The sequence below is a fragment of the Hyperolius riggenbachi genome, chromosome 11 (assembly GCF_040937935.1).
Source record: "Hyperolius riggenbachi isolate aHypRig1 chromosome 11, aHypRig1.pri, whole genome shotgun sequence".
NCBI classification, from domain to species: Eukaryota; Metazoa; Chordata; class Amphibia; order Anura; family Hyperoliidae; genus Hyperolius; species Hyperolius riggenbachi.
Genome location: NC_090656.1, coordinates 8,805,956 through 8,829,515, shown reverse-complemented (window position 1 = coordinate 8,829,515; position 23,560 = coordinate 8,805,956). Strand labels below are relative to the sequence as shown.

Sequence of the window (23,560 nt, the reverse complement as noted above, 5' to 3'; positions counted from 1 at the left end):
CAATCGCGCTGCAATCGTTTTTCAAGCTAATTTCCACTAATGTGATTGCAATTGCTTGAAGTGGAAGTTTGATTGGATAAAGTGGCTGCGTCCCATGAGACGGTATCGCATGAGAGAGATACATGGGTATCTGCGCATTTAATTGCATGATTTTAGAAGAACATAAGGGTTCGTGCGCAGATTCACTTTTTCGCCCGAGCCCCTCTTTATGAGAAGAACCCTCACCTCCAATTTGGGACATTACTTGGGTATTCTATTGTAGAAAGGTTGTTAGGTGGGGATGGAGTTGTTAGGTGGGGCGAAGATTGAAATCTAGACTTGGGTTGAGGTACAAGCGGATTCGTTGAGAAGTTCGGGGAGAACTCGGGCGAGGAAGGGTACTGCGTAGGGGCCAAGGGGAGAAAAATTTGGGTTGGGGGCAGAATGCATAATTTATAATCTGTATGTAGAGTATATAAATTACCTATTTGTAGATATTTGGTTTGGCTTTATTTCCCTTATTGATGCTTTAACTACAAGAATTAATAATAATAAAAGGATAGAAAAAAAATAAGGAAAATCGAACGATGATGCAAACCATCCCCAATGATGGGATTGCTTCAATGAAGCTAATTTTTCTCTTGGGTACAGTACCGTGGGTGCGCTGAGTTTGAAAAAAAAATGTGATTGCAATTGAGCTACTATGCTCAGTATAGAGAGCTCAACTCCATCCAGAACACGGCAGGATGACGATTGCGCTTGGGACAAAATCGCAACGCTATCGGATTGCACTAATGTAAACAGCCGCTTCCGTTTCCATCAGTTTTGCTGTAACCTGCGTTTTGCGATCCGTTAGCGATCAGAATCAGATCGCAAAATGCTGGGAAAGGGAAAAGGGTCCTCAGCTCCAAGCTTGACTCATGTGTGCGATTCAGACACTACTGATGCCAGCAGGGCCGGCCTTAGGTTTCAAGCTGATTATTGTGCCCCCCTTCATGCTCTTCGCGCGTTGTGCACACATGCACACGCATGCACACGTAGGCCCATATGCAATACACCTTCTCTCCTGAGTTACCGCCTAGGACCTTTTTTGAAGTCGTGACACATCACGCCAAATGCTCAGATCTCCTTGACACATCACATATGTATAATAGAAAAATACTATTAATAACCACAAAATAGATGGAAAGAGTGCATTATCCTGAATACACTTAAATATGAAGACTTTCAGGAATATTATTAAAAACAATCAGTGGGGCAGTTAGCGCCCCCCCCCAATCTGGAATGCAGGGCCGGCGCTACCATTAAGGCAAAGGAGGCAGCTGCCCCAGGGCCCCAGAGCTTGTAGGGGCCCCCAGTGGCTACAAAAGGAAAAAAAATGTTTTCAAATCGGCCTTATAGTTTTTGAGAAAATCGATTTTAAAGTTTCAAAGGAAAAAAAAACACATTTAAAAACCTGCCGACTTTAATGGTTAATAGCAAATCCACCTTAAATGCTAGAAACCCTAAATTTGCAGGATATGTTAAGGAGATCATTAGGAATAAGAGGAAAAAACAATTTTTCAAAAAGACCTTATAGTTTTTGAGAAAATCGATTTTAAAGTTTAGAAGGAAAAAAGTATAGTTTTAAATGTGGTAAATGTAACTTAGTAGTAGCTACTCAGTAGCAAACCTAACGGTAGTGTAATTTTACATGCATCAAACGAAAACGCAATAAATTTCCTGACGGGGTTTCCAGGGGGTTCATACGCAGCCGCAGCGCTTTGGCCAGGGATCGCTATACAGCCGCAATATGGCTGTATGAAGATCCCTGGCATTGTTTCCTATTTTCCCAATTTTTTTTTTGTTTAGAGTGTGGGAGTTTTTTAAAAAAAAATTATGTGGGGTCCCCCCTCCTGAAACTTTTTAACCCCTTGTCCCCCATGCAGGCTGGGATAGCCAGAATGTGGAGCTCTGACCGATTGGGACTTCACACCCTGACTATACCAGCTGCAAAATAGGTCCCCTAATGCCGATTTTTGTTCCGGGGTATATGTTGGGGGGGCCCCCCTGGTTTATTTTGCCCTGGGGCCCCATTGTTGCTTAAACCGGCCCTGCTGGAATGATAGCGCGGCACCAATAATTTGCACCATGTGGGGAAAAAAAATTGCCCTCAGACTCAGTATAGGTTGGTAGCAAGGTATAGATGCCCCCTGTATAGGATCTCATGTGTAGGTGCCCTCAATATAGATAGCCAAGCATAGGTGCCCCCAGTATAGGAAGTCAGGTGTAGATCTCCCCATAAATAGCCAGACATAGGCGCCTCCAGTATAGGTGGCCAGGTGTTGGTGCCCTACCTGAGTATAGGTAGCCAGCTATAGGTGCCCCCAGTATAGGAAGTCAAGTGTAAGTGCCCTCAGTATAGGTAACCAGCTATAGGTGCCCCTTTGGAAGCCGGCGCCTTGAGCGACCGCTCCAGTTGCTCAGGTCAAAGGCCGGCTATGGATGCCAGCATACCTGCCAACTTTTTGAGAGGAGAAAAAGGGACACCTAAACCACGCCTTTTTAACACCCCAGATCACGCCCCCATCACGCCCCTAATCGTGCATGCCCTAAAGATTTCATAAGAAAAATATGTTCTTTTATAATTCAGGCCACGCTGGTCCTTTCTATCCTCGTTCATTTTCCTTCATAGTAACATTTTAAAATTAGTAATATATCAATTTAAAGGATGGGTATAAGGTTTACAGTCAATCAAACACATTTTTTAGTATAGGAATACATATATTTATATACAAAGAGGGACAAAGTCCTGAAAGAGGGACAAATGAGGAGATAAGAGGGAAAGAGGGACAGGGCTCCCAAAAAGGGACTGTCCCTTAGAAAGAGGGACAGTTGGGAGCTATGATGCCAGTAAGATCAGCAGGACTGCCAGGCAACGTGCATTGTTTAAAAGGAAATAAATATGGCAGCCTCCCTCTCACTTCAGGTGTCCATTAAGAATCTTTATGGTCTGGGCCTTGCCCTCCGCTGCTCACAGGCAATTCATATACTGAACACTTATATGCAATAGCTCATATTTTGTTTATTGAAAAAACGTCAATACAGTAGCGGCTATACATAACCAGTATAAAAAAGCTCGCTGGTTTACTGTTGATAAGTTATCGTCTGAATGATGAATGGCGCGTCCGCAGCGGGGAGGGGGCCGAGCGCGACTGATCGCTGACACGCTGTAAGGAATCTCCCTCCTCCGCTGAACACAATTACAGGAGGAGATTTATGGATGGCGAGGAGGACTTCTATATCTATCCCTCATTTGTGGCACCACGCAGGACAGATGAATCGTCACGTCACGCTCGCTGGATTTGTCGTTTCCTCATCAACACCTAAGTACATTCTTCTCGGCTGCGATCGTTTAGCGAGTGATGCCGTAGCATCAGAATTATGGATATCATCTTAATGCAGCATGAATCTGTTCTGGCTTCTGAATATTGCAAACAACCGAGGGGGAGCGTGCAGCGAGTTCAGTTAGGCTTAAAGCGGAAAAATGTCACATACACATATTGTTAAACGTTTTGGCAACCCTTCCTTTACATGCATCTGAACCGTGGGTTCAGGTCAGGCCTTAATGCAGGCAATCAAGGAAGAGACTGTGTGTGACTGCTAGCAGGCAGAGACTGTGACAACCCTGTGACTGCAGGCAGGAAGAGACTGTGACTACTAACCGGCAGAGACTGTGACTGCCCTGTGACTGCAAGCAGGAACAGACTGTGACAGCTAACAGGCAGAGATTGTGACAGCCCTGTGACTGCAGGCAGGAAGAGACTGTGACTACTAACCGGCAGAGATTGTGACAGCCCTGTGACTGCAAGCAGGAAGAGAGTGTGACTGCTAACAGGCAGAGATTGTGACAGCCCTGTGACTGCAAGCAGGAAGAGACTTTGACTGCTAACAGGCAGATACTGTGACAACCCTGTGACTGCAGGCAGGAAGAGACTGTGATTGCCAACAGGCAGAGACTGTGACAACCCTGTGAATGCAGGCAGGAAGAGATTGTGACTGCTAACAGGCAGAGATTGTGGCAGCCCTGTGACTGCAGGCAGGAAGAGACTGTGGCTGCTAACAGCCAGAGATTGTGACAGCCTTGTGACTGCAGGCCGGAAGAGATTGTGATTGCTAATAGGCAGAGACTGTAACAACACTGTGACTAGCTGCTAACAGGCAGGAAGAGACTGTGACTGCTAACAGGCAGAGATTGTGACAGCCTTGTGACTGCAGACAGGAAGAGACTGTGACTGCTAACAGGCAGAGATTGTGACAGCCCTGTGACTGCAGGCAGGAAGAGACTGTGACTGCTAACAGGCTGAGTCTGTGACAACCCTGTGACTGCAGGCACGGAGAGACTGTGACTGCTAACAGGCTGAGACTGTGACAATCCTGTGACTGCAGGCAGGAAGAGACTGTGACTGCTAACAGGCAGAGACTGTGACAACCCTGTGACTGCAGGCCGGAAGAGACTGTGATTGCTAATAGGCAGAGCCTGTGACTGCTGACATGCAGAGATTGTGGCAAACCTGTGACTGCAGGCAGGAAGAGACTGTGACTACTAATAGGCAGAGATTGTGACAACCCTGTAACAGCAAGGAGTAAGAGACTGTGACTGCTAACAGGCAGAGATTGTGACAACCCTGTGACTGCAGACTGGAAGAGACAGTGAATGCTAACACGCATTGACTATGACAACCCTGTGACTGCAGGCAGGAAGAGACTGTGACTGCTAACAGGCAGAGATTGTGACAAACCTGTGACTGCATGCAGGAAGAGATTGTGACTGCTAAAAGGCAGGGATTGTGCTGTGACTGCATGCAGGAAGAGATTGTGACTGCTAAAAGGCACAGACTGTGACAGCCCTGTGACTGTAGACAGGAAGAGACTGTGATTGCTAACAGGCAGAGATTGTGACAACCCTGTGACAGGTAAACATACATGAGTATGCAGAGAACAGCTGCCACACAAAAGCAGAGGTGTTTTTCAGGTTTTGGTGACCATAAGCGGTCCATAATTTGTGTGGGAGGTAATGGGAGGTTGCATGCTCATGTATGGCTACTTCTGTTCTCTGTTTATCTTTTCATTCTTCATTCCCCGCCGGCGGAACCCCCTCTTAATCTGAAGCGGAGAGGGAAGCTCCAGTCCGACAATGATAACATGATAAATGTCGCACTCGATGGGTACATAAAACCTCCACGGATAGCGGATATATTCATCTCACCGTCTGATGAGTCACGAGCGCTTCAGGGCGATAAACTTCACGGCTCGCCAATGAAAATCTCCATCCATCAAACTAAAAGCTGCTGGTGAAACATAAACACATCATTTCCGAGAGCCCTAAAAGTCAACCGCTGGCTCCGGCTTACCCGAATATTGCTGTATACTGGTATGTAGCTCTGCCCTCCCAGGGATGCTTAGCCTAGGCTGTTTAGCTAGGCGGAATTCTCCTCCCACAGCATTATATTTTGTACTGGCTTCAGGAACTCTCAGTCAACAAACATTCCGCAGAGCTGCACCTGACAGGACTAAAGATTTCACCTTTTCCTTTTCTAAAGTCGGAAAAAGTTCATGTACACATCATTAACCCCCAAAAAATCGCATGGGATTTTTCACGCGCAACATGATTTTTCTGTGTTCCCAATGACTTGAAACACAAGTCGCAACACCGCACACAGAAAATAGCAAATTAAATATGATCGTATGAAACATCGCAACGTCATTGGTATACATTAAAGAAAACCTGTAACGTCAAAACGTCCCCTGGGGGGTACTCACCTCGGGTGGGGGAAGCCTCAGGATCCTAATGAGGCTTCCCACACCGTCCTCCATCCCTCGGGGGTCTCACTGCAGCCCTCCGAACAGCGGCGATGTAAATATTTACCTTCCCGGCTCCTGCGCAGGCGCACTGGCGGCTGGCGGCTCCGAAGTAGGCGGAAATACCCGATCGCCGTCGGGTCCGTTCTACTGCACAGGTGCAAGTCTCCGGCGCCTGCACAGTAGAGCGGACACGACTGAGATCGGGTATTTCCGTGTAGTTTGGAGAGGAAAGCAGCCACAGCGCCCCCGCTGGAGCCAGCAAAGGTAAATAGTGAAGCTACAGTCGGGTCTGTCGCCGGCTGTTCGGAGGGCTGCAGCGAGACCCCCGTGGGACAGAGGACGGCGTGGGAAGCCTTATTGGGATCCTGAGGCTTCCCCCACCCGAGGTGAGTACTCCCCAGGGAATCTTTTTGATCTTACAGAGATCCCCCCCTCTCTCTGATTTACATTCTGAAATTAATCTCAGGCAGCAGTCAAGGCCGGTTCTCTCATGAAGCAAGGTGAAACCTTTGCATCAGGTGCAGAGATTACAGGGGCGGCATGTTTGCACTGTGTGTTTACACTAACAGCATGCAGTCAGAGGGGGAGGAGAAGCGAGAGGAGAGCAAGGTGAAGAGGTCATCATTGGGGAAAAGCAGCTGGTTGTGCTGTGTAAGGAGTCTGACAGTGAGCGAGGAGGGGGGAGGCAGGAGAGCATCACTGGGGAAAAGCAGCTGGTTGTGCTGTGAGGAGTCTGACAGTGAGTGAGGAGGGGGGAGGCAGGAGGTCATCATTGGGAAAAAGCAGCTTGTTGTGCTGTGCTGTGTGAGGAGTATGACAGTGAGTGAGGAGGGGGAGGCAGGATAGCAGCATTGGGGTAAATCAGCTGGTTGTGCTGTGTGAGGAGCCTGACAGTGAGTGAGGAGGGGGGAGGCAGGAGAGCATCATTGGGGAAAAGCAGCTTGTAGTGCTGTATGAGGAGTCTGACAGTGAGTGAGGAGGGGGGAGGCAGGAGAGCATCACTGGGGAAAAGCAGCTGGTTTTGCTGTGAGGAGTCTGGCAGTGAGTGAGGGGGGAGGCAGGAGGTCATCATTGGGGAAAAGCAGCTTGTTGTGCTGTGTGAGGAGTCTGACAGTGAGTGAGGAGGGAGGAGACAGGAGAGCAGCATTGGGGAAAAGCATCTTGTGCTGTGTGAGGAGTCTGACAGTGAGTGAGGAGGGAGGAGACAGGAGAGCAGTAGTGTTTCATTTGACTTGCACAGCAGAGAGGAGGAGGAGGCACTGCTGTCCTGACTGAGGAGGAATAAAGTGGCTGAGGGTGAGCAGTGTGTTTGTCACAGACTCACAGCCAGCCAGAGTGCTATTGTGTTATTGAGTTCAGCTGCAGCATGTCATGTGAGAACTTTAAAATGAAGCAGAGTAAATTGTCGGGTGCGATCATTCCAAATTGGGAGGGGGGAGGGGGTTGGCACATCCTCACATGTTTACCTCAAGCAGCAAAAACTCTAGAACCAGCCCTAGCGTTAACATCTTTAGTACTGACAGAATGTTTGTATACTGAGAGTTCTAACGCCAGTAGAAAAGATCTTTGGTCTCCCAGAATGCTCTGGGGGAGAGAGTTCTGCATAATAAACAGCCCAGGCTAAGCACCACTGGGAGGGCGGAGCTAAATCCCAATATTCAGTTATATCGCTACAGAAAGTGTCTCTGGTGCTGAAACCAGGAATGTAAAAGTGACTGAATAATTGACTGCATTTTAATGTGTTGTTACAGTTCTTTCAGGCAATGCTCTGCAGAATTCACAGACAGACAGGGGAACATATAGAAAGATGGATGGATCCTCCCAGCATGCACTGGGGTACTGGGAAGTAAACTGAACATTAATTAGGGGGAGAATCGTTCTCATCACACGGATGCAGGGCCGGGCCGAGGCATAGGCTGGAGAGGCTCCAGCCTCAGGGCGCAGTGTAGGAGGGGGCGCACAATTCATTCAGCTGTCATTCATAATTGCTTGGAAGCAGACAGAAATAAGAAAAGGGGATACATAGCAGTGACTGCAAGCCAGATAACTAGATATTAAGGCGTTGGGGAGGTTGTGGGCCCTGGGGCGCCTCTTAGTCTAATAGCAATCAGTGTGTGACGGCTGGGGTGGGAGGGATGGAGGGGCGCACTTTGGTGTCTCAGCCTTGGGTGCTGGAGGACCTTGTCCCGCCTCTGCACGGATGGGCGATTGGCACAGCCGGGAAGCGGTAAAAAAAACACTCCCCAGGATGCACCCCCCATACATTAGAGATTATACATCTGCTGACGCCAGCTAATAAGGACGTCCCAGCGCAAATCATTCCCTCATCGCTCAGAGTGTAGGGCTGTAAATCCATATTATTATCACATATATCAGCCCGTGCTAGTAACTCGGAGATGGCGAGGAAGTGAACGCTAATCGGAGCGGGCTGCGGAACGCTTGTTATCGATTGCTTGGAGGACAAACTAATCAAAGCGAGATCATCATCTGTCATAAAAGCAGCGCTTACCACCAGCAGCGGGTTAGGGGAAGAGGGCGAGTATAGATGCAGCTGGCAGGCCACGATTTATGACATGAGATAAACAGGTATGTATAGTCCTAGTCCTACTTAGAACTAGGCTGTGTGCCTTCTTTGTTTTTAACTTCTTCTCACCGTTATGCTAAGTACACACATGAGATAAAAGTCTTTGGAAAATGAAAGATCTTAGACCAATCTTACCCCCTTCCATGTAGTATGAGAGCCACACCTACACAGTCTATTCTATGGAGCTGATCTCCCCATCAGACAGAAATCTTACCCCCTTCCATGTAGTATGAGAGCCACACCTACACAGTCTATTCTATGGAGCTGCACTCCCCATCAGACAGAAATCTTACCCCCCTTTCCATGTAGTATGAGAGCCACACCTACACAGTCTATTCTATGGAGCTGCACTCCTCATCAGACAGAAATCTTACCCCCTCCCATGTAGTATGAGAGCCACACCTACACAGTCTATTCTATGGAGCTGCACTCTCCATCAGACAGAAATCTTACCCCCTCCCATGTAGTATGAGAGCCACACCTACACAGTCTATTCTATGGAGCTGCACTCCCCATCAGACAGAAATCTTACCACCTTCCATGTAGTATGAGAGCCACACCTACACAGTCTATTCTATGGAGCTGCACTCCCCATCAGACAGAAATCTTACCCTCTTCCATGTAGTATGAGAGCCATACCTACACAGTCTATTCTATGGAGCTGCACTCCCCATCAGACAGAAATCTTACCCCCTTCCATGTAGTATGAGAGCCACACCTACACAGTCTATTCTATGGAGCTGCACTCCCCATCAGACAGAAATCTTACCCCCTTCCATGTAGTATGAGAGCCACACCTACACAGTCTATTCTATGGAGCTGCACTCCCCATCAGACAGAAATCTTACCCCCTTCCATGTAGTATGAGAGCCACACCTACACAGTCTATTCTATGGAGCTGAACTCCCCATCAGACAGAAATCTTACCCCCTTCCATGTAGTATGAGAGCCACACCTACACAGTCTATTCTATGGAGCTGCACTCCCCATCAGACAGAAATCTTACCCCCTTCCATGTAGTATGAGAGCCACACCTACACAGTCTATTCTATGGAGCTGAGCTCCCCATCAGACAGAAATCTTACCCCCTTCCATGTAGTATGAGAGCCACACCTACACAGTCTATTCTATGGAGCTGCACTCCCCATCAGACAGAAATCTTACCCCCTTCCATGTAGTATGAGAGCCACACCTACACAGTCTATTCTATGGAGCTGCACTCCACATCAGACAGAAATCTTACCCCCTTCCGTGTAGTATGAGAGCCACACCTACACAGTCTATTCTATGGAGCTGCACTCCCCATCAGACAGAAATCTTACCCCCTTCCGTGTAGTATGAGAGCCACACCTACACAGTCTATTCTATGGCGCTGATCTCCCCATCAGACAGAAATCTTACCCCCTTCCATGTAGTATGAGAGCCACACCTACACAGTCTATTCTATGGAGCTGCACTCCCCATCAGACAGAAATCTTACCCCCTTCCATGTAGTATGAGAGTCACACCTACACAGTCTATTCTATGGAGCTACACTCCCCATCAGACAGAAATCTTACCCCCTTCCATGTAGTATGAGAGCCATACTCTACACAGTCTATTCTATGGAGCTGCACTCCCCATCAGACAGAAATCTTACCCCCTTCCATGTAGTATGAGAGCCACACCTACACAGTCTATTCTATGGAGCTGCACTCCCCATCAGACAGAAATCTTACCCCCTTCCATGTAGTATGAGAGCCACACCTACACAGTCTATTCTATGGAGCTGCACTCCCCATCAGACAGAGATCTTACCCCCTCCATGTAGTATGAGAGCCACACCTACACAGTCTATTCTATGGAGCTGAGCTCCCCATCAGACAGAAATCTTACCCTCTTCCATGTAGTATGAGAGCCATACCTACACAGTCTATTCTATGGAGCTGCACTCCCCATCAGACAGAAATCTTACCCCCTCCATGTAGTATGAGAGCCACACCTACACAGTCTATTCTATGGAGCTGCACTCCCCATCAGACAGAAATCTTACCCCCTTCCATGTAGTATGAGAGCCACACCTACACAGTCTATTCTATGGAGCTGAACTCCCCATCAGACAGAAATCTTTGCAAGATGCTGCACACAAAGATGCTGTACACAGGCAACAGATCAGTATCTGCAAAAGATCAGTTCCTGCAAAAGATCTGTTCGCATGATATCTGCAGATACACACCTTGTTTAACGGACATTTTTCTGCAGTCTGAAGATCCATCCTGGTGGATCTGATCTGCAGATGAATGTCTGTTAAACAAGGTGTGTATGTGGATCTGCAGATCTCATAGACTATGAATGTAATTTACAGGAACGGATCTTTTGCAGGAACTGAAATTTTGCAGATACTGATCTTTTGCATGTGTGCAGCATCTTTGTACACAGCGAGGGCTTGTAGGGCACTACTGCACACTGCGCTTAACACACAGAGCCTGCTGTGATGGACGTCTGTGGGTGAAACATGTAGTGTAAATGGTGGAGCGCAGTGCGTCATGGCAGTGGCATCCTTGGACCAACGGAAATACTAGTGACATACTTCCTGCCAGGGAGTACGTCGCTGAAAGGGGGAGGAGTCACCGCTATGCATATGATCATGTCGGCACACTCCGCCGCAGGATCATATACATACCTCCCAACTTTTTTAGATGAGAAAGAGGGACACTTAAGCCACGCCCTGGCCACACCCCTGATCACGCCCCGGCCACACGCCTAGTCACTCATACCATAAAAATATCATGAGAAAAATATGTTGTTTTATAATTCAAACCACACTGGTCCTTTCTATCCTAGTTCATTTTCCTTCATAGTAACATTTTAAAATTAGTAATATATCAGTTTAAAGGATGGGAATAAAGTTTAGAGTCAATCAAACACATTTTTAGTGAGAAATATATATATTTACACAGAAAGAGGGACAAAGTCCTGAAAGAGGGACAATTGAGGAGGAAAAAGGGACAGAGGGACAGGGCTCCCAATTGGGACTGTCCCTCCGAAAGGGCGACATTTGTGAGCTATGCATATAATTTACATTTTTTGCATAGTGGTGCAAGGCACCGCATCGCAAAGCAAAAAATATGTGTAAAACCGGCCTTATGAAACATCCTTCCAGGTTATGGCCTGTGTTCACAAAAATCAAGAATCCCCATTGAAAACAATCGCCAGGAACAGCCGTGTATTGTGTTGGCCCTGCTCCTGCTGACATCACTGGGTCATGTGACTCACTCACCTGTGAAGAAGTGCTGCTTTGTGGAGACCTGGTTCACAGACTGCAGGGAGCAGGACAGGCTCAGTATGGCTAACATGGTGCTGACCATCACGATGCTCTGCAAGAGCAGTGGAAACTCAAAGAACTTCCCGAACCTGCGCACAACACAGACATGGGGGACATAGATCAACAAACAGATAGAGCAAACAGTCAAATCACATAGTAACCACCCATTACTGGCTACTGTCATAATCTGCCAAGTGCCGACAACTGTCCCTACAGAACTCACTTACATCCTCCGTAGCTCTGAAAGAAAGGTTGTTGTGGTTAGCGCTCTCGCCTGCAGCACTGGGTCCCGCAAAACGCTTCATAATAATAAGAAAAAAACGCTTCAAAAATCGATAGCGTTTTGCGGATCTGCTAGCAGATTTTGGTGTGCACTAGGCCTTAAAGAGGAACTCCAGCCTAAACAAACATACTGTCATTAAGTTACATTAGTTATGTTAGTTAAAATAGATAGGTAATATAATCTCTTACCCACCCTGTTTTAATGTTTGCTTATGAGGGCAGCCATCTTTTTGGTTGAAAGGAGGTGACAGGGAGCATGAGACACAGTTCCAACTGTCTTGTGTGCTGATCACCCCTCCCAGTTGTTAGGCAACGTGAATAACAACATAGGAAATCCCATCATGCTTTGCACAGCATCAGGGATAGAAAGCCCTGGCAGTTTTCTTTGATGGGTGGAGCTTAGCTAAAAATGCAGCTAAAAATGATGCTTTGGTAAGAAAAACAAAGTTCTGATGCTGTGAAACTGTTAAAGAAACGCCAAGCCTTTTCAGTGCCGCTGAGTAGATTTTTAGTCCGGAGGTTCACTTCAAAGTTCCTGAGTGTTTAAGGAGGAGCTGGTATTTTTCTCTAGTTTATGGAAGATAGGTGGCCTCATCTACCTTTTCTCCCCAGCAACCCTACCATATGGCCATTGGCCTAACAGTGCGTGTGAGAATTCCTCTCTCTTTCTATGTCCAGCTACAGCCTGGTTCATTTATCCAGAGTTGCTGGGCCAAGTCCTTGCAGCGACCTTGCCAGGTTCCGGCTGGATATACCGGGCCACATGTGGTGCCATCATGAAGCGAGATGTTATTAGATCTCTGTCATCCTCCTCCTAGCCCCTCCTTATTAGCGGAACAGAGAGCGGAGTCCGCTGGTTAAGGCACTTACATTAATTCTGCGCACAATTCTCGTCCTGCGATAATGGGACAGAGGCTCAAAGAGACATGACAATTACAAGAATTGGATGTAATGATTTGCCCTGAAACAAGGAAAATTATTTCCAGATGATCATTAAAAATATACTTGATGGGGCAGCGCTGGTTACACACAGCATCGCTTTACTAATTGGCTGGAACGGCAACAGGAAATAAAATGTTTCCAGAGGGCAAAATAACTTTCTCATTAGGAAAGGTGACTTCTGTGGGCCGCTATGAGAGGCGCTGACAGATTTCAGGCCATAAGCATTGCAGGTCTGCGGACATCGGAGGCAGCGGAGGGGTTAAAGTATATCTGCAGGCAGCAAACACCCTGTGCCTGGCTGAAAGCCCCTCATCAGTCTGTCTAACGTACTGCCTGTCTTCTGCACCGCTAACAAAGGCTGTCTTTTATACAGTAGAGTCTCGGTTATCCGGCACCGAGGAGTAGCTATGGGTGGGCAGAAGGGGACATACAGTGATGTGAAAAACTATTTGCCCCCTTCCTGATTTCTTATTCTTTTGCATGTTTGTCACATTTAAATGTTTCTGCTCATCAAAAACCGTTAACTATTAGTCAAAGCTAACATAATTGAACACAAAATGCAGTTTTAAATGATGGTTTTTATTATTTAGTGAGAAAAAAAACTCAAAACCTACATGGCCCTGTGTGAGAAAGAAATTGCCCCCTGAACCTAATAACTGGTTGGGCCACCCTTAGCAGCAATAACTACAATCAAGCATTTGCGATAACTTGCAACAAGTCTTTTACAGCGCTCTGGAGGAATTTTGGCCCACTCATCTTTGCAGAATTGTTGTAATTCAGCTTTATTTGAGGGTTTTCTAGCATGAACCGCCTTTTTAAGGTCATGCAACAACATCTCAATAGGATTCAGGTCAGGACTTTGACTAGGCCACTCCAAAGTCTTCATTTTGTTTTTCTTCAGCCATTCAGAGGTGGATTTGCTGGTGTGTTTTGGGTCATTGTCCTGCTGCAGCACCCAAGATCGCTTCAGCTTGAGTTGACGAACAGATGGCCGGACATTCTCCTTCAGGATTTTTTGGTAGACAGTAGAATTCATGGTTCCATCTATCACAGCAAGCCTTCCAGGTCCTAAAGCAGCAAAACAACCCCAGACCATCACACTACCACCACCATATTTTACTGTTGGTATGATGTTCTTTTGCTGAAATGCTGTGTTACTTCTACGCCAGATGTAACGGGACACGCACCTTCCAAAAAGTTCAACTTTTGTCTCGTCGGTCCACAAGGTATTTTCCCCAAAGTCTTGGCAATCATTTAGATGTTTTTTTAGCAAAATTGAGATGAGCCTTAACGTTCTTTTTGCTTAAAAGTGGTTTGCACCTTGGCTATCTGCCATGCAGGCCGTTTTTGCCCAGTCTCTTTCTTATGGTGGAGTCGTGAACACTGACCTTAATTGAGGCAAGTGAGGCCTGCAGTTCTCTAGATGTTGTCCTGGGGCCTTTTGTGGCCTCTCAGATGAGTTTTCTCTGCGCTCTTGGGGTAATTTTGGTTGGCCGGCCACTCCTGGGAAGGTTCATCACTGTTCCATGTTTTTGCCATTTGTGGATAATGGCTCTCACTGTGGTTCGCTGGAGTCCCAAAGCTTTAGAAATGGCTTTAATAACCTTTACCAGACTGATAGATCTCAATTACTTTTGTTCTCATTTGTTCCAGAATTTCTTTAGATGTTGGCATGATGTCTAGCTTTTGAGATGGTTTTGGTCTACTTCTCTGTGTCGGATAGCTCCAATTTAAGTGATTTCTTGATTGAAACAGGTGTGGCAGTAATCAGGCCTGGGGGTGACTACAGAAATTGAACTCAGGTGTGATAAACCACAGTTAACCTTCCTGGCGTTCTATTAAGATCGCCAGGGAGGCTGCGGGAGGGTTTTTTTTAAATAAAAAAAAAACTGTTTCATGCAGCCAACTGAAAGTTGGCTGCATGAAAGCCCACTAGAGGGCGCTCCGGAGGCGTTCTTCCGATCGCCTCCGGCGCCCAGAATAAACAAGGAAGGCCGCAATGAGCGGCCTTCCTTGTTTTGCTTACATCGTCGCCTGACGTCAGCCGCCTCCGATCCAGCCCGTAGCGCTGGCCGGAACTTTTGTTCCGGCTGCGCAGGGCTCGGGCGGCTGGGGGGACCCTCTTTCGCCGCTGCTCGCGGCGGATCGCCGCAGAGCAAAGTGCCGGCTGTGTGTGCTGCTTTTTATTTTGTAAAAATCGGCCCAGCAGGGCCTGAGCGGCGACCTCCGGCGGTGATGGACGGATATATTCGTCCATACCGCTGAGGAGGTTAAGTTATTTTTTTAACAAGGGGGGCAATCACTTTTTCACACAGGGCCATGTAGATTTGGACTTTTTTTTCTCACTAAATAATAAAAACCATCATTTAAAACTGCATTTTTTGTTCAATTATGTTATCTTTGACTAATAGTTTTTTGATGAGCAGAAACATTTAAGTGTGACAAACATGCAACAGAATAAGAAATCAGGAAGGGGGCAAATAGTTTTTCATATCACTGTATGTCCCTGGGCGCAGCACTGTGAGGGCGCTCAGCATGGCCATTGCACCCCCACGTGTATGAGAGTCGGCTCGCTGGCTTCCCGAAGTGCCTCTGCTTCTTTCCCTTCCTCTGCAAAAGCGTTAGCAGCAGAATAAGGCTATCTAAAGGGGGCACATTTAGCTATATAAACAGGGTGAAGGGTGGCACATCTGGCTAACTAAAGGGGCACACATTTGGCTATTTAAAGGGGGACACATCTGGTCTGGATATCTGAATGGGGTGAGGGGGCACATATAGCTTTCTAAATAACTTTTGACTCCACCCATGACCACGGCCACATTCTGATGTGTGGCCACGCCCATTTTGTCCAGAGGAGGCGCAAAAACTGTCTTTGTTCCCGGGTGCTGAAAATCCTAGCTACGCCTGTCGGGGAATGGCTGATGCCGGATGAAAGTGGGCTTTCTGGTTGCTTGAGATGTTAAAAACAGACCCAGCTAATACAGTACTATACCCCACTCTACATACATAGCTCCCAACTGTCCCTCTTCTGGAGGGACAGTCCCTCTTTGGAGACCCAGTCCCTCTGTCCCTCTTTCCTCCTTATGGGTCCCTCTTTCCTCCTCATTTGTCCCTCTTTCAGGACTGATGTACAGATGTGTTTAAATATATGTATTTTATCTATTGAAAATGTGTTTAATTAATGTATTGGGAACAGAGCTGCAACGAGGGACTTGTCGGCTGCAAGGGGCTGGAGGAAGCCCCGGGTAAGTAGATCTGGGGGTAGCATAGATTGCCTGACGTTTCCTTTAAGTCTGAGTGTTTTTATCTGCATGGGGAAAACACATTGGTCCTCAGTTTTCCTGTGCAGAAAGCGAGGGGGGTGGGGGGCCCATCCAAAGTTTTGCGGGGGGGGGGGGGGGCATCCAAAGTTTCGCAAGGGGGCCCAGTGATGTCTAGTTACGCCCCTGTCTGCTTCAATGTACAGCCAGTGTTGTTTTTTGTATATCAGACTATAGAGTATTTTTCTCTGAAAGCAAAAAAAGTATGAAAAGCTGTGGTGTCACAGACAATTACAAATGTTTATAACAAGTTACATTTCCTCTGCTCTCTTCAGACATTTCAGTCAGAGACACAGGCACAGCAGCTGCAGTGCAGCTAGTAAGAGCTTTCTCTCACACACAGGGTTAACAGATGTATTGTGAGGGAATCCCCCCTCCCCTTATGGTTAACTCTGCCATCGGATTTGGCGTCAGTGAAGAGTGAAAGGAATTTGATACAGAAAACAAAAAAGCTAAGCAAGTAAAATGTATACATCATTATTTACCAGCACTTCAGGAACATTCTCAATCCCAGGTTAAAAAAAAACCATGTTAACCAATAGTGTTCCTTTAACCACTTAAGCCCAACTGGACGAGATTTCTCGTCCAGTTGGGCTGCGCGCACTCCCGCGGGTCGCGCGCGCTCCCACGGGGCCCCCCGTGCGCGCCCCCGCTGCTGCCCGTTAGCCCACCGATCAGTGAAAGGGATTATAAATCCCTTTCGCTGATCGGACCCCCCCGGAGAAAAGCCGACAGCGTCTCTTCAGACGCTGCGGCTTTTCTGAGCTCTGGGCTCCTTTCTTCTGCCTGGGAGCGAGATCGATCGCTCCCAGGACTTTTTGATTCTGGCCATCTTGTGGCCAAATAGCAAATTGCACCTAAAAAGAAAAAAAATTACAAATAAACATATAAATATATTTAAAAAAAAACCTGTTTACCTCCCACACCAAAAAATACCCACATACAAGTTTACATTAAAAAAAAAAAAAAAATTACAATAATAAAAAAAAAAAAAAAAAACATAAATAGTTACCTAAGGGTCTGAACTTTTTAAATATTCATGTCAAAGGAGTATATCAATATGATTTAATAAATTATGGGCTTCTAAACAGTGATGGACGCAAAACGGAAAAAATGCACCTTTATTTCCAAATAAAATATTGTCGCCATACATTGTGATAGGGACATAATTTTAACGGTGAAATACCCGGGGCATATGGGCAAATACAATACGTGAGTTTTAATTATGGAGGCATGTATTATTTTAAAACTATAATTGCTGAAAACTGAGAAATAATGAATTTTTTCCATTTTTTTCTTATTCTTCCTGTTAAAATGCATTTACAGTAAAGTGGCTCTTAGCAAAATATACCACCCACAGAAAGCCTAATTGGTGGCGAAAAAAACAAGATATAGATCAATTCATTGTGATGAGTAGTGATAAAGTTATTGGCAAATGAATGGGGGGTGAAAGTTGCTCGGATGTAAAAAAATTTCAACCCTTCGGGCTTAAGTGGTTAATATATAGAGGTGCCATTCTGTGTATCCTTCTTTTATTGGCCACTTACCAGAAGAAGATGCGGAGGATATTGGCCACTAGCAGCACCAGGCACACCCAGGTGGAGAAGCCCTCTGTGTTAGAGGTCCTCTTTATCTCCTGATACTGGGGGATGTACGGCACCACGCCTCCAAACACTATGAAACAGGAGGAGAGCAATGACAGGATCGTCCAGCTGTCCTCAACGTCACTACCGGCCTCCATCTTTCTGTAGTCCAGGAGCTGGGTTGGATTCCTACCAAATACAAGCACAATCTTCAGTCCAACCACACATTATATAGAGAGGAGGATGCAATCTAAAGCAACCACCAAAATCAGTGATAAGAACTTCTAGGAAGTGATGTACACCGATCAGTCACAACATTAACAACACTGACAATGATAAGGGGAATACATAGATTATCTCGTCACAATCCCAACTGTCACTATATTAGGTGGCAAATGAACAGATGTCCTTGCACCCCATACCCAGAGCCGGGACAAGGTCCTCTGGCACCCAAGGCTGAGACACCAAATTGCTCCCCTCCATCCCTCCCACCCCAGCTGTCACACACTGATTGCTATTAGACTAACAGGCCCCTCCTCCATCCCTCCCACCCCAGCCGTCACACACTGATTGCTATTACACTAAGAGGCCCCTCCATCCCTCCCACCCCAGCCGTCACACACTGATTGCTATTACACTAAGAGGCTCCTCCTCCATCCCTCCCACCCCAGCCGTCACACACTGATTGCTATTAGACTAAGAGGCCCCTCCCCATCCCTCCCACCCCAGCCGTCACACACTGATTGCTATTACACTAAGAGGCCCCTCCCCCATCCCTCCCACCCCAGCCGTCACACACTGATTGCTATTACACTAAGAGGCCCCTCCCCATCCCTCCCACCCCAGCCGTCAAACACTGATGGCTATTAGACTAACAGGCCCCTCCCTCATCCCTCCCACCCCAGCCGTCACACACTGATTGCTGTTAGACTAAGAGGCAACCCAGGGCCCTAACACCTTAATCTCTAGTTATCTGGCTTGCAGTCACTGCTATTTATCCCCTTTTCTTATTTCTCTCTGCTTCAAACCCAATAGGGGAATAATAGCCGAGTGAGTTGTGCGCCCCCTCCTACACTGCGCCCTGAGGCTGGAGCCTCTCTAGCCTCTGCCTCGGCCCGCCTTGCGCCCCCTCCTACACTGCGCCCTGAGGCTGGAGCCTCTCTAGCCTCTGCCTCGGCCCTGCACTGCCCATACCTTACTCAATTTGTGGCATCGATATCCGGCCGATTCGATCATAATGGATCCTGTAGAGGATTGTCCTCCTCCCCCTGCCGTTGCTTGGCAGAAAGTTCCGGAAATGAGTGAGCCCGCGCCTGCATGGTAGCATGGACCTACTCGTGCACAAGCGGCTCTGGCTTACGGTGCAGGTGTGGCTGTACTCGCGTGCATGAAGAGAATTGTGGTCACAATCAAAAAGCCAGTAGGCTCGTCGGATGGATGGCCTGGGAAACCTTCTACTTAGATACTGTATTTTTCAGACTATAAGACGCACCTGGGTTTAGAGGACAAAAACAGGGGAAAAAATATATACTAAACCTGGTGCATCCATGGTTAAGGAGCATCTTGTGGATTATGTCTCCTTGAGTCTCCCTGTGTCCTTCTCTGTCCCCCATATGTCTGCCTCTGTCCTCCTTGTGTCCTCCTCCATGCCCCTTTGTGTCCCTCTTGTGTCCTCCTCTATACCCCTTTGTGTCTGTCCTCCTTGTGTCCTTCTCTGTCCCCCATATGTCTGCCTCTGTCCTCCTTGTGTCCTTCTCTATGCCCCTTTGTGTCCCCCTCATCTCCTCCTCTATGTCCCTTTGTGTCCTCCGTTTGTCCCCCGGTGTCCTCCTCAGCATGGGCACAGTACAGGGAGTCCCCGACATTGCGGCGGGTTGTACGTTCGTATTGGCAGGCGTTCACAAGTCAGGAACTCCCTGCATTTGGACTATAAGACGCGGTGACTATTTCCCCCCACTCTTGGGGGAGCAAAAATGAGTCTTAAAGTCCAAAAAATACAGTAAGTATCCGTTTTTTGACTGGAGGTTCCTCTTAAGTTCACTTTAAATTGACTTATCTCCCTCTGGTCTAAAATGCCAGCGCCTGTGAAGTGCTGTACTGACGCCCTCCGCTGTCCCGCCCTGTTTATGTAGCTGGGAAATGAACACCTCAAATGCATCAACTGCCGTTTTTTGAAAAGTCCATTTCCAAGCTTCATTAATCTCAATTCAATTAGCATCAAATCTGCATCGGTTCAGAAGTATCAGCCTAGCATTGGCCATGAAGTGAGTGTGAATCCGTAAAGGTAACAGGCCGTCAACCAATCACTAATCTGTCAGGAAAATGACGCTATGTACAGTAGTGTTCGGTACAAGGCGACCCAGGTTAGGCTGACAAATGTTTGCCAGAGAGAGCAGAACAGGATAACCAGCCATCCATTACGGCATATTATCTGGCAACACTCGGTCTGCCGCAAAGCAAATACTGAAAACTACAGGAATAAATCAACATGAAATAATCTTCTTAATCTTTACTAATCGCATAAAACAATAATAGGTTAATCCGAAGTGACCAATAAAGATTAGCAAAATCTTTATTTAATCAAAGGCGCTACCGTGCTATGGACTTCACTGGAGTTTTTCTGGCTAGTACAAGTGGCCCGGGGCCTCGCCTCCTGAAGAAAGAGGGGCGCTGCCAGGGATTGGAGGATCATTCAGTGACGACGCGGGCACAGGGTGGCTGCAGGGGGCTGGTAGAAGCCCCAGGTGAGTTAAACTATTTTTTTTCCCAATATAGGTTCACTTTAAAGGGGTTCTTTCGCAAAAAAAGTAGGCAGTTACAAAATGTGACAGATGACAGGTTTTGAGCCAGTCCATCTTTTTAAGGGGGATTCTCAGGGCTTTCTTTGTTTTCAACAGCATTTCCTGAACAGCAGTTTAACTGCCAAAATAGCAAGATACCAGCCGGCCTCCCTAATCACTTGCACACTATTATGTCAGTTAGATTTTGCAACTGCTGTTCAGGAAATGCTGTTGAAAACAAAGAAAGCCCTGAGAATCCCCCTAAAAAGATGGACTGGCCCAAAACCTGTCATCCGTCACATTTTTTAACTGCCTACTTTTTTCGCAAAAGAACTCCTTTAAGGTGTGGTGCTACTTTTTGGAACCAGTGCGGTGCGATTGAAGAACAGTTAAGTTGCAACGGAAAGCAAGAAATGTGAAAGGGGCCTTAAAGGATAACTGTAGCGAGACGAGAGGTATGTGGAGGCTGCCATATTTATTCCATTTTCAGCAATACCAGTTTCCTGGCTGTCCTACTGATCCTCTGCCTTTTAATACCTTTAGCCATAGCCCCTGAACAAGCATGCAGCAGATCAGGTGTTTCTTGACATTAATGTCAGATCTGATAAGATTAGCTGCATGCTTGTTTCTGGTGTTATTCAGACACTACTGCAGCCCACTAGATCAGCAGGGCGGCCAGGCAACTGGTATTGTTTAAAAGTAAATAAATATGGCAGCCTCCATGTTCCTCTCAGTACAGTTGTCCTTTAACAGACAGAGGATCAGCAGGACTGCCAGGAAATGTGCATTGTTTAAACGGAAATGAATATGTCAACCTCCATAGTTCTCTCACACCTTGGGCTCGTTTCTCTAAAGCCTGATAACTGCTATCGCAGCAGTTATCATGCGATCTACTGCGGGAAAACCTTCCCTTATCACGTGAACTAACGCTAAAAACCTTTGCACGCGGCAGATCGCATGATTACTGCTGTGATAGCAGTTAGAGAATTGAGCCCAAGGCGTGCTTCAACTTTATAAGTTTTGTTTGCTGGGTGTTGCAGAAGTGTCATTTATTCCATATGTACAGCAGATAACTCATGCCCCAGGCCACTTCTCGCTCTATTACTTGGCAGTAAAGGACAGAACTATCCCCCCCACCAGCAGCCAGTCCAGGAAGAGGCAGCATGACTTTGCTGTCCCCCCTCCCCTCTCCTGATGACAGATGATCCCGGTACTCTCGCTGTGTCCTGTTTGTCTTGTTCTGCAATCCATCAAACAAGGAGCACAAAGCAAAGCTCAGATTCCGGTCCACGTTTCCATTACCCAACGCACGAAAAGTCTGCACAAATAAAGCGTTAAATCCGTCAAACTTCCGAAAAATACAATAAGTGATCCCGGAATGTGTGAGGTCTGCGATTCAGTGACAGGTAATAATGTCACACAGAGGGGGACATCATTGCTGCGGACAGGACAGGTGCACGGCGCACCATTCATCACAAACTTATCTCATTACAGGCGCTGCTCCCAAACAAAAAACAAAACTATTTTAGGTCTGTAGAAATAAATGTCCTACTTACCAACTTTAAGTCTCTATACTGAATAACGTCATTCAAAAGAGGAGTCCACACACAGACTTGCAGGAACAATGTTTCGGGGCCACTCAGGGTCCCCTTTGTCAAGGCATGAAGCAGAAAGACATGTTCATGCCTTGACAAAGGGGACCCTGAGTGGCCCCGAAACGATCGTCGGCCTTGCAGGTCTGACATAATTGCATGTGTGTGATGGGACAATAAATCGTTGCACATTGTTCCTGCAACAAGGGCGTAGGGATCACCATAGCAACCATAGCGATGCTATGGGGCCCATAGCCACTAGGGGGCCCTCTGATCCTGGCTGCTTGAGGTGTGTTTTTAAGTCTGTGTGCGGACTCTTCTTTTGAATTACTATGTTGAGCAGCCTTGGAGTCTAGCACCAGCATCCACACGCTTTGGTGTGCGGTTCTACTACTGGAACGTTCTATACTGAATAAGCCAGTAGTCTATAGTATCTCAATCCACTTAATTTCTCTACTGTAGCCAAGTGTCACTCGTTACAGTACCCCAATCTTTGTGTCCCATTATGTATCCTAATCTCCTATGCTTTCCTACTGCCCCCTGATTTTCTTGTCATTCTCTTGTATTCAAATCCCCTCTCCCACTATACTGTACACCAGTCCCTTTGTACCCCAGTCCTCTCTATTGTACCCCAATCCCTCTACTTCACCCCAGTGACCCTATCCTACTATTGTACTTCAATCCTCTTGTCCCACTATTATGCCCCAAAACACTCTGCTCCTGTATTGCACCAAAATACCCTCTACTGTATCTCAATACCCTCAATTGTACCCCTGTCCCCTCTACTGCACCCCAATCCCCTCTACTATTTACAGTAGTATTAGGCAGAAGGGAGGCAGTGAGGACTATTGTAAGGCAGAGAAGCGTCAGGGAAGGTTAGTATAAGGCAGAAGGGAGGCAGTGAGGACTATTGTAAGGCAGAGAAGGGTCAGTGAAGGTTAGTATTAGGCAGAAGGGAGGACTATTGTAAGGCAGAGAAGGGTAAGAAAAGGTTAGTATAAGGCAGGGAAGGTTAGTATTAGGCAGAAGGGAGGCAGTGAGGACTATTGTAAGGCAGAGAAGGGTCAGGGAAGGTTAGTATTATTATTATTATTATTATTATTATTATTATTTAGTATTTATATAGCGCCGACATATTACGCAGCGCTGTACAGTGTATATATATATCTTGTCACTAACTGTCCCTCAAAGGAGCTCACAATCTAATCCCTACCATTGCCATATGTCTATATTATGTAGTGTAAGTACTGTAGTCTAGGGCCGATTTTAGGGGTAGCCAATTAACTTATCCGTATGTTTTTTGGAATGTGGGAGGGAACCGGGGTGCCCGGAGGAAACCCACGCAGACAC

General features: G+C 46.8%; 1 protein-coding gene across 5 annotated transcripts in view; it reads right to left on the bottom strand.

Moving 5' to 3' along the window:
* LOC137539083 (solute carrier family 66 member 2-like) overlaps positions 1-23,560 on the bottom strand; it is a 102,419-nt gene that overhangs the window by 19,147 nt on the left and 59,712 nt on the right. For all 5 annotated transcript variants that reach the window (XM_068261555.1, XM_068261558.1, XM_068261557.1 and 2 more), the window contains 2 exons: positions 17,803-18,027; positions 11,667-11,800 (listed from right to left, as the gene is read on the bottom strand). In XM_068261555.1, the coding sequence (XP_068117656.1) occupies positions 11,667-11,800; positions 17,803-17,996 (328 nt within the window). In that variant the 5' untranslated portion in view covers positions 17,997-18,027. The remainder of the gene's footprint in view (positions 1-11,666; positions 11,801-17,802; positions 18,028-23,560) is intronic.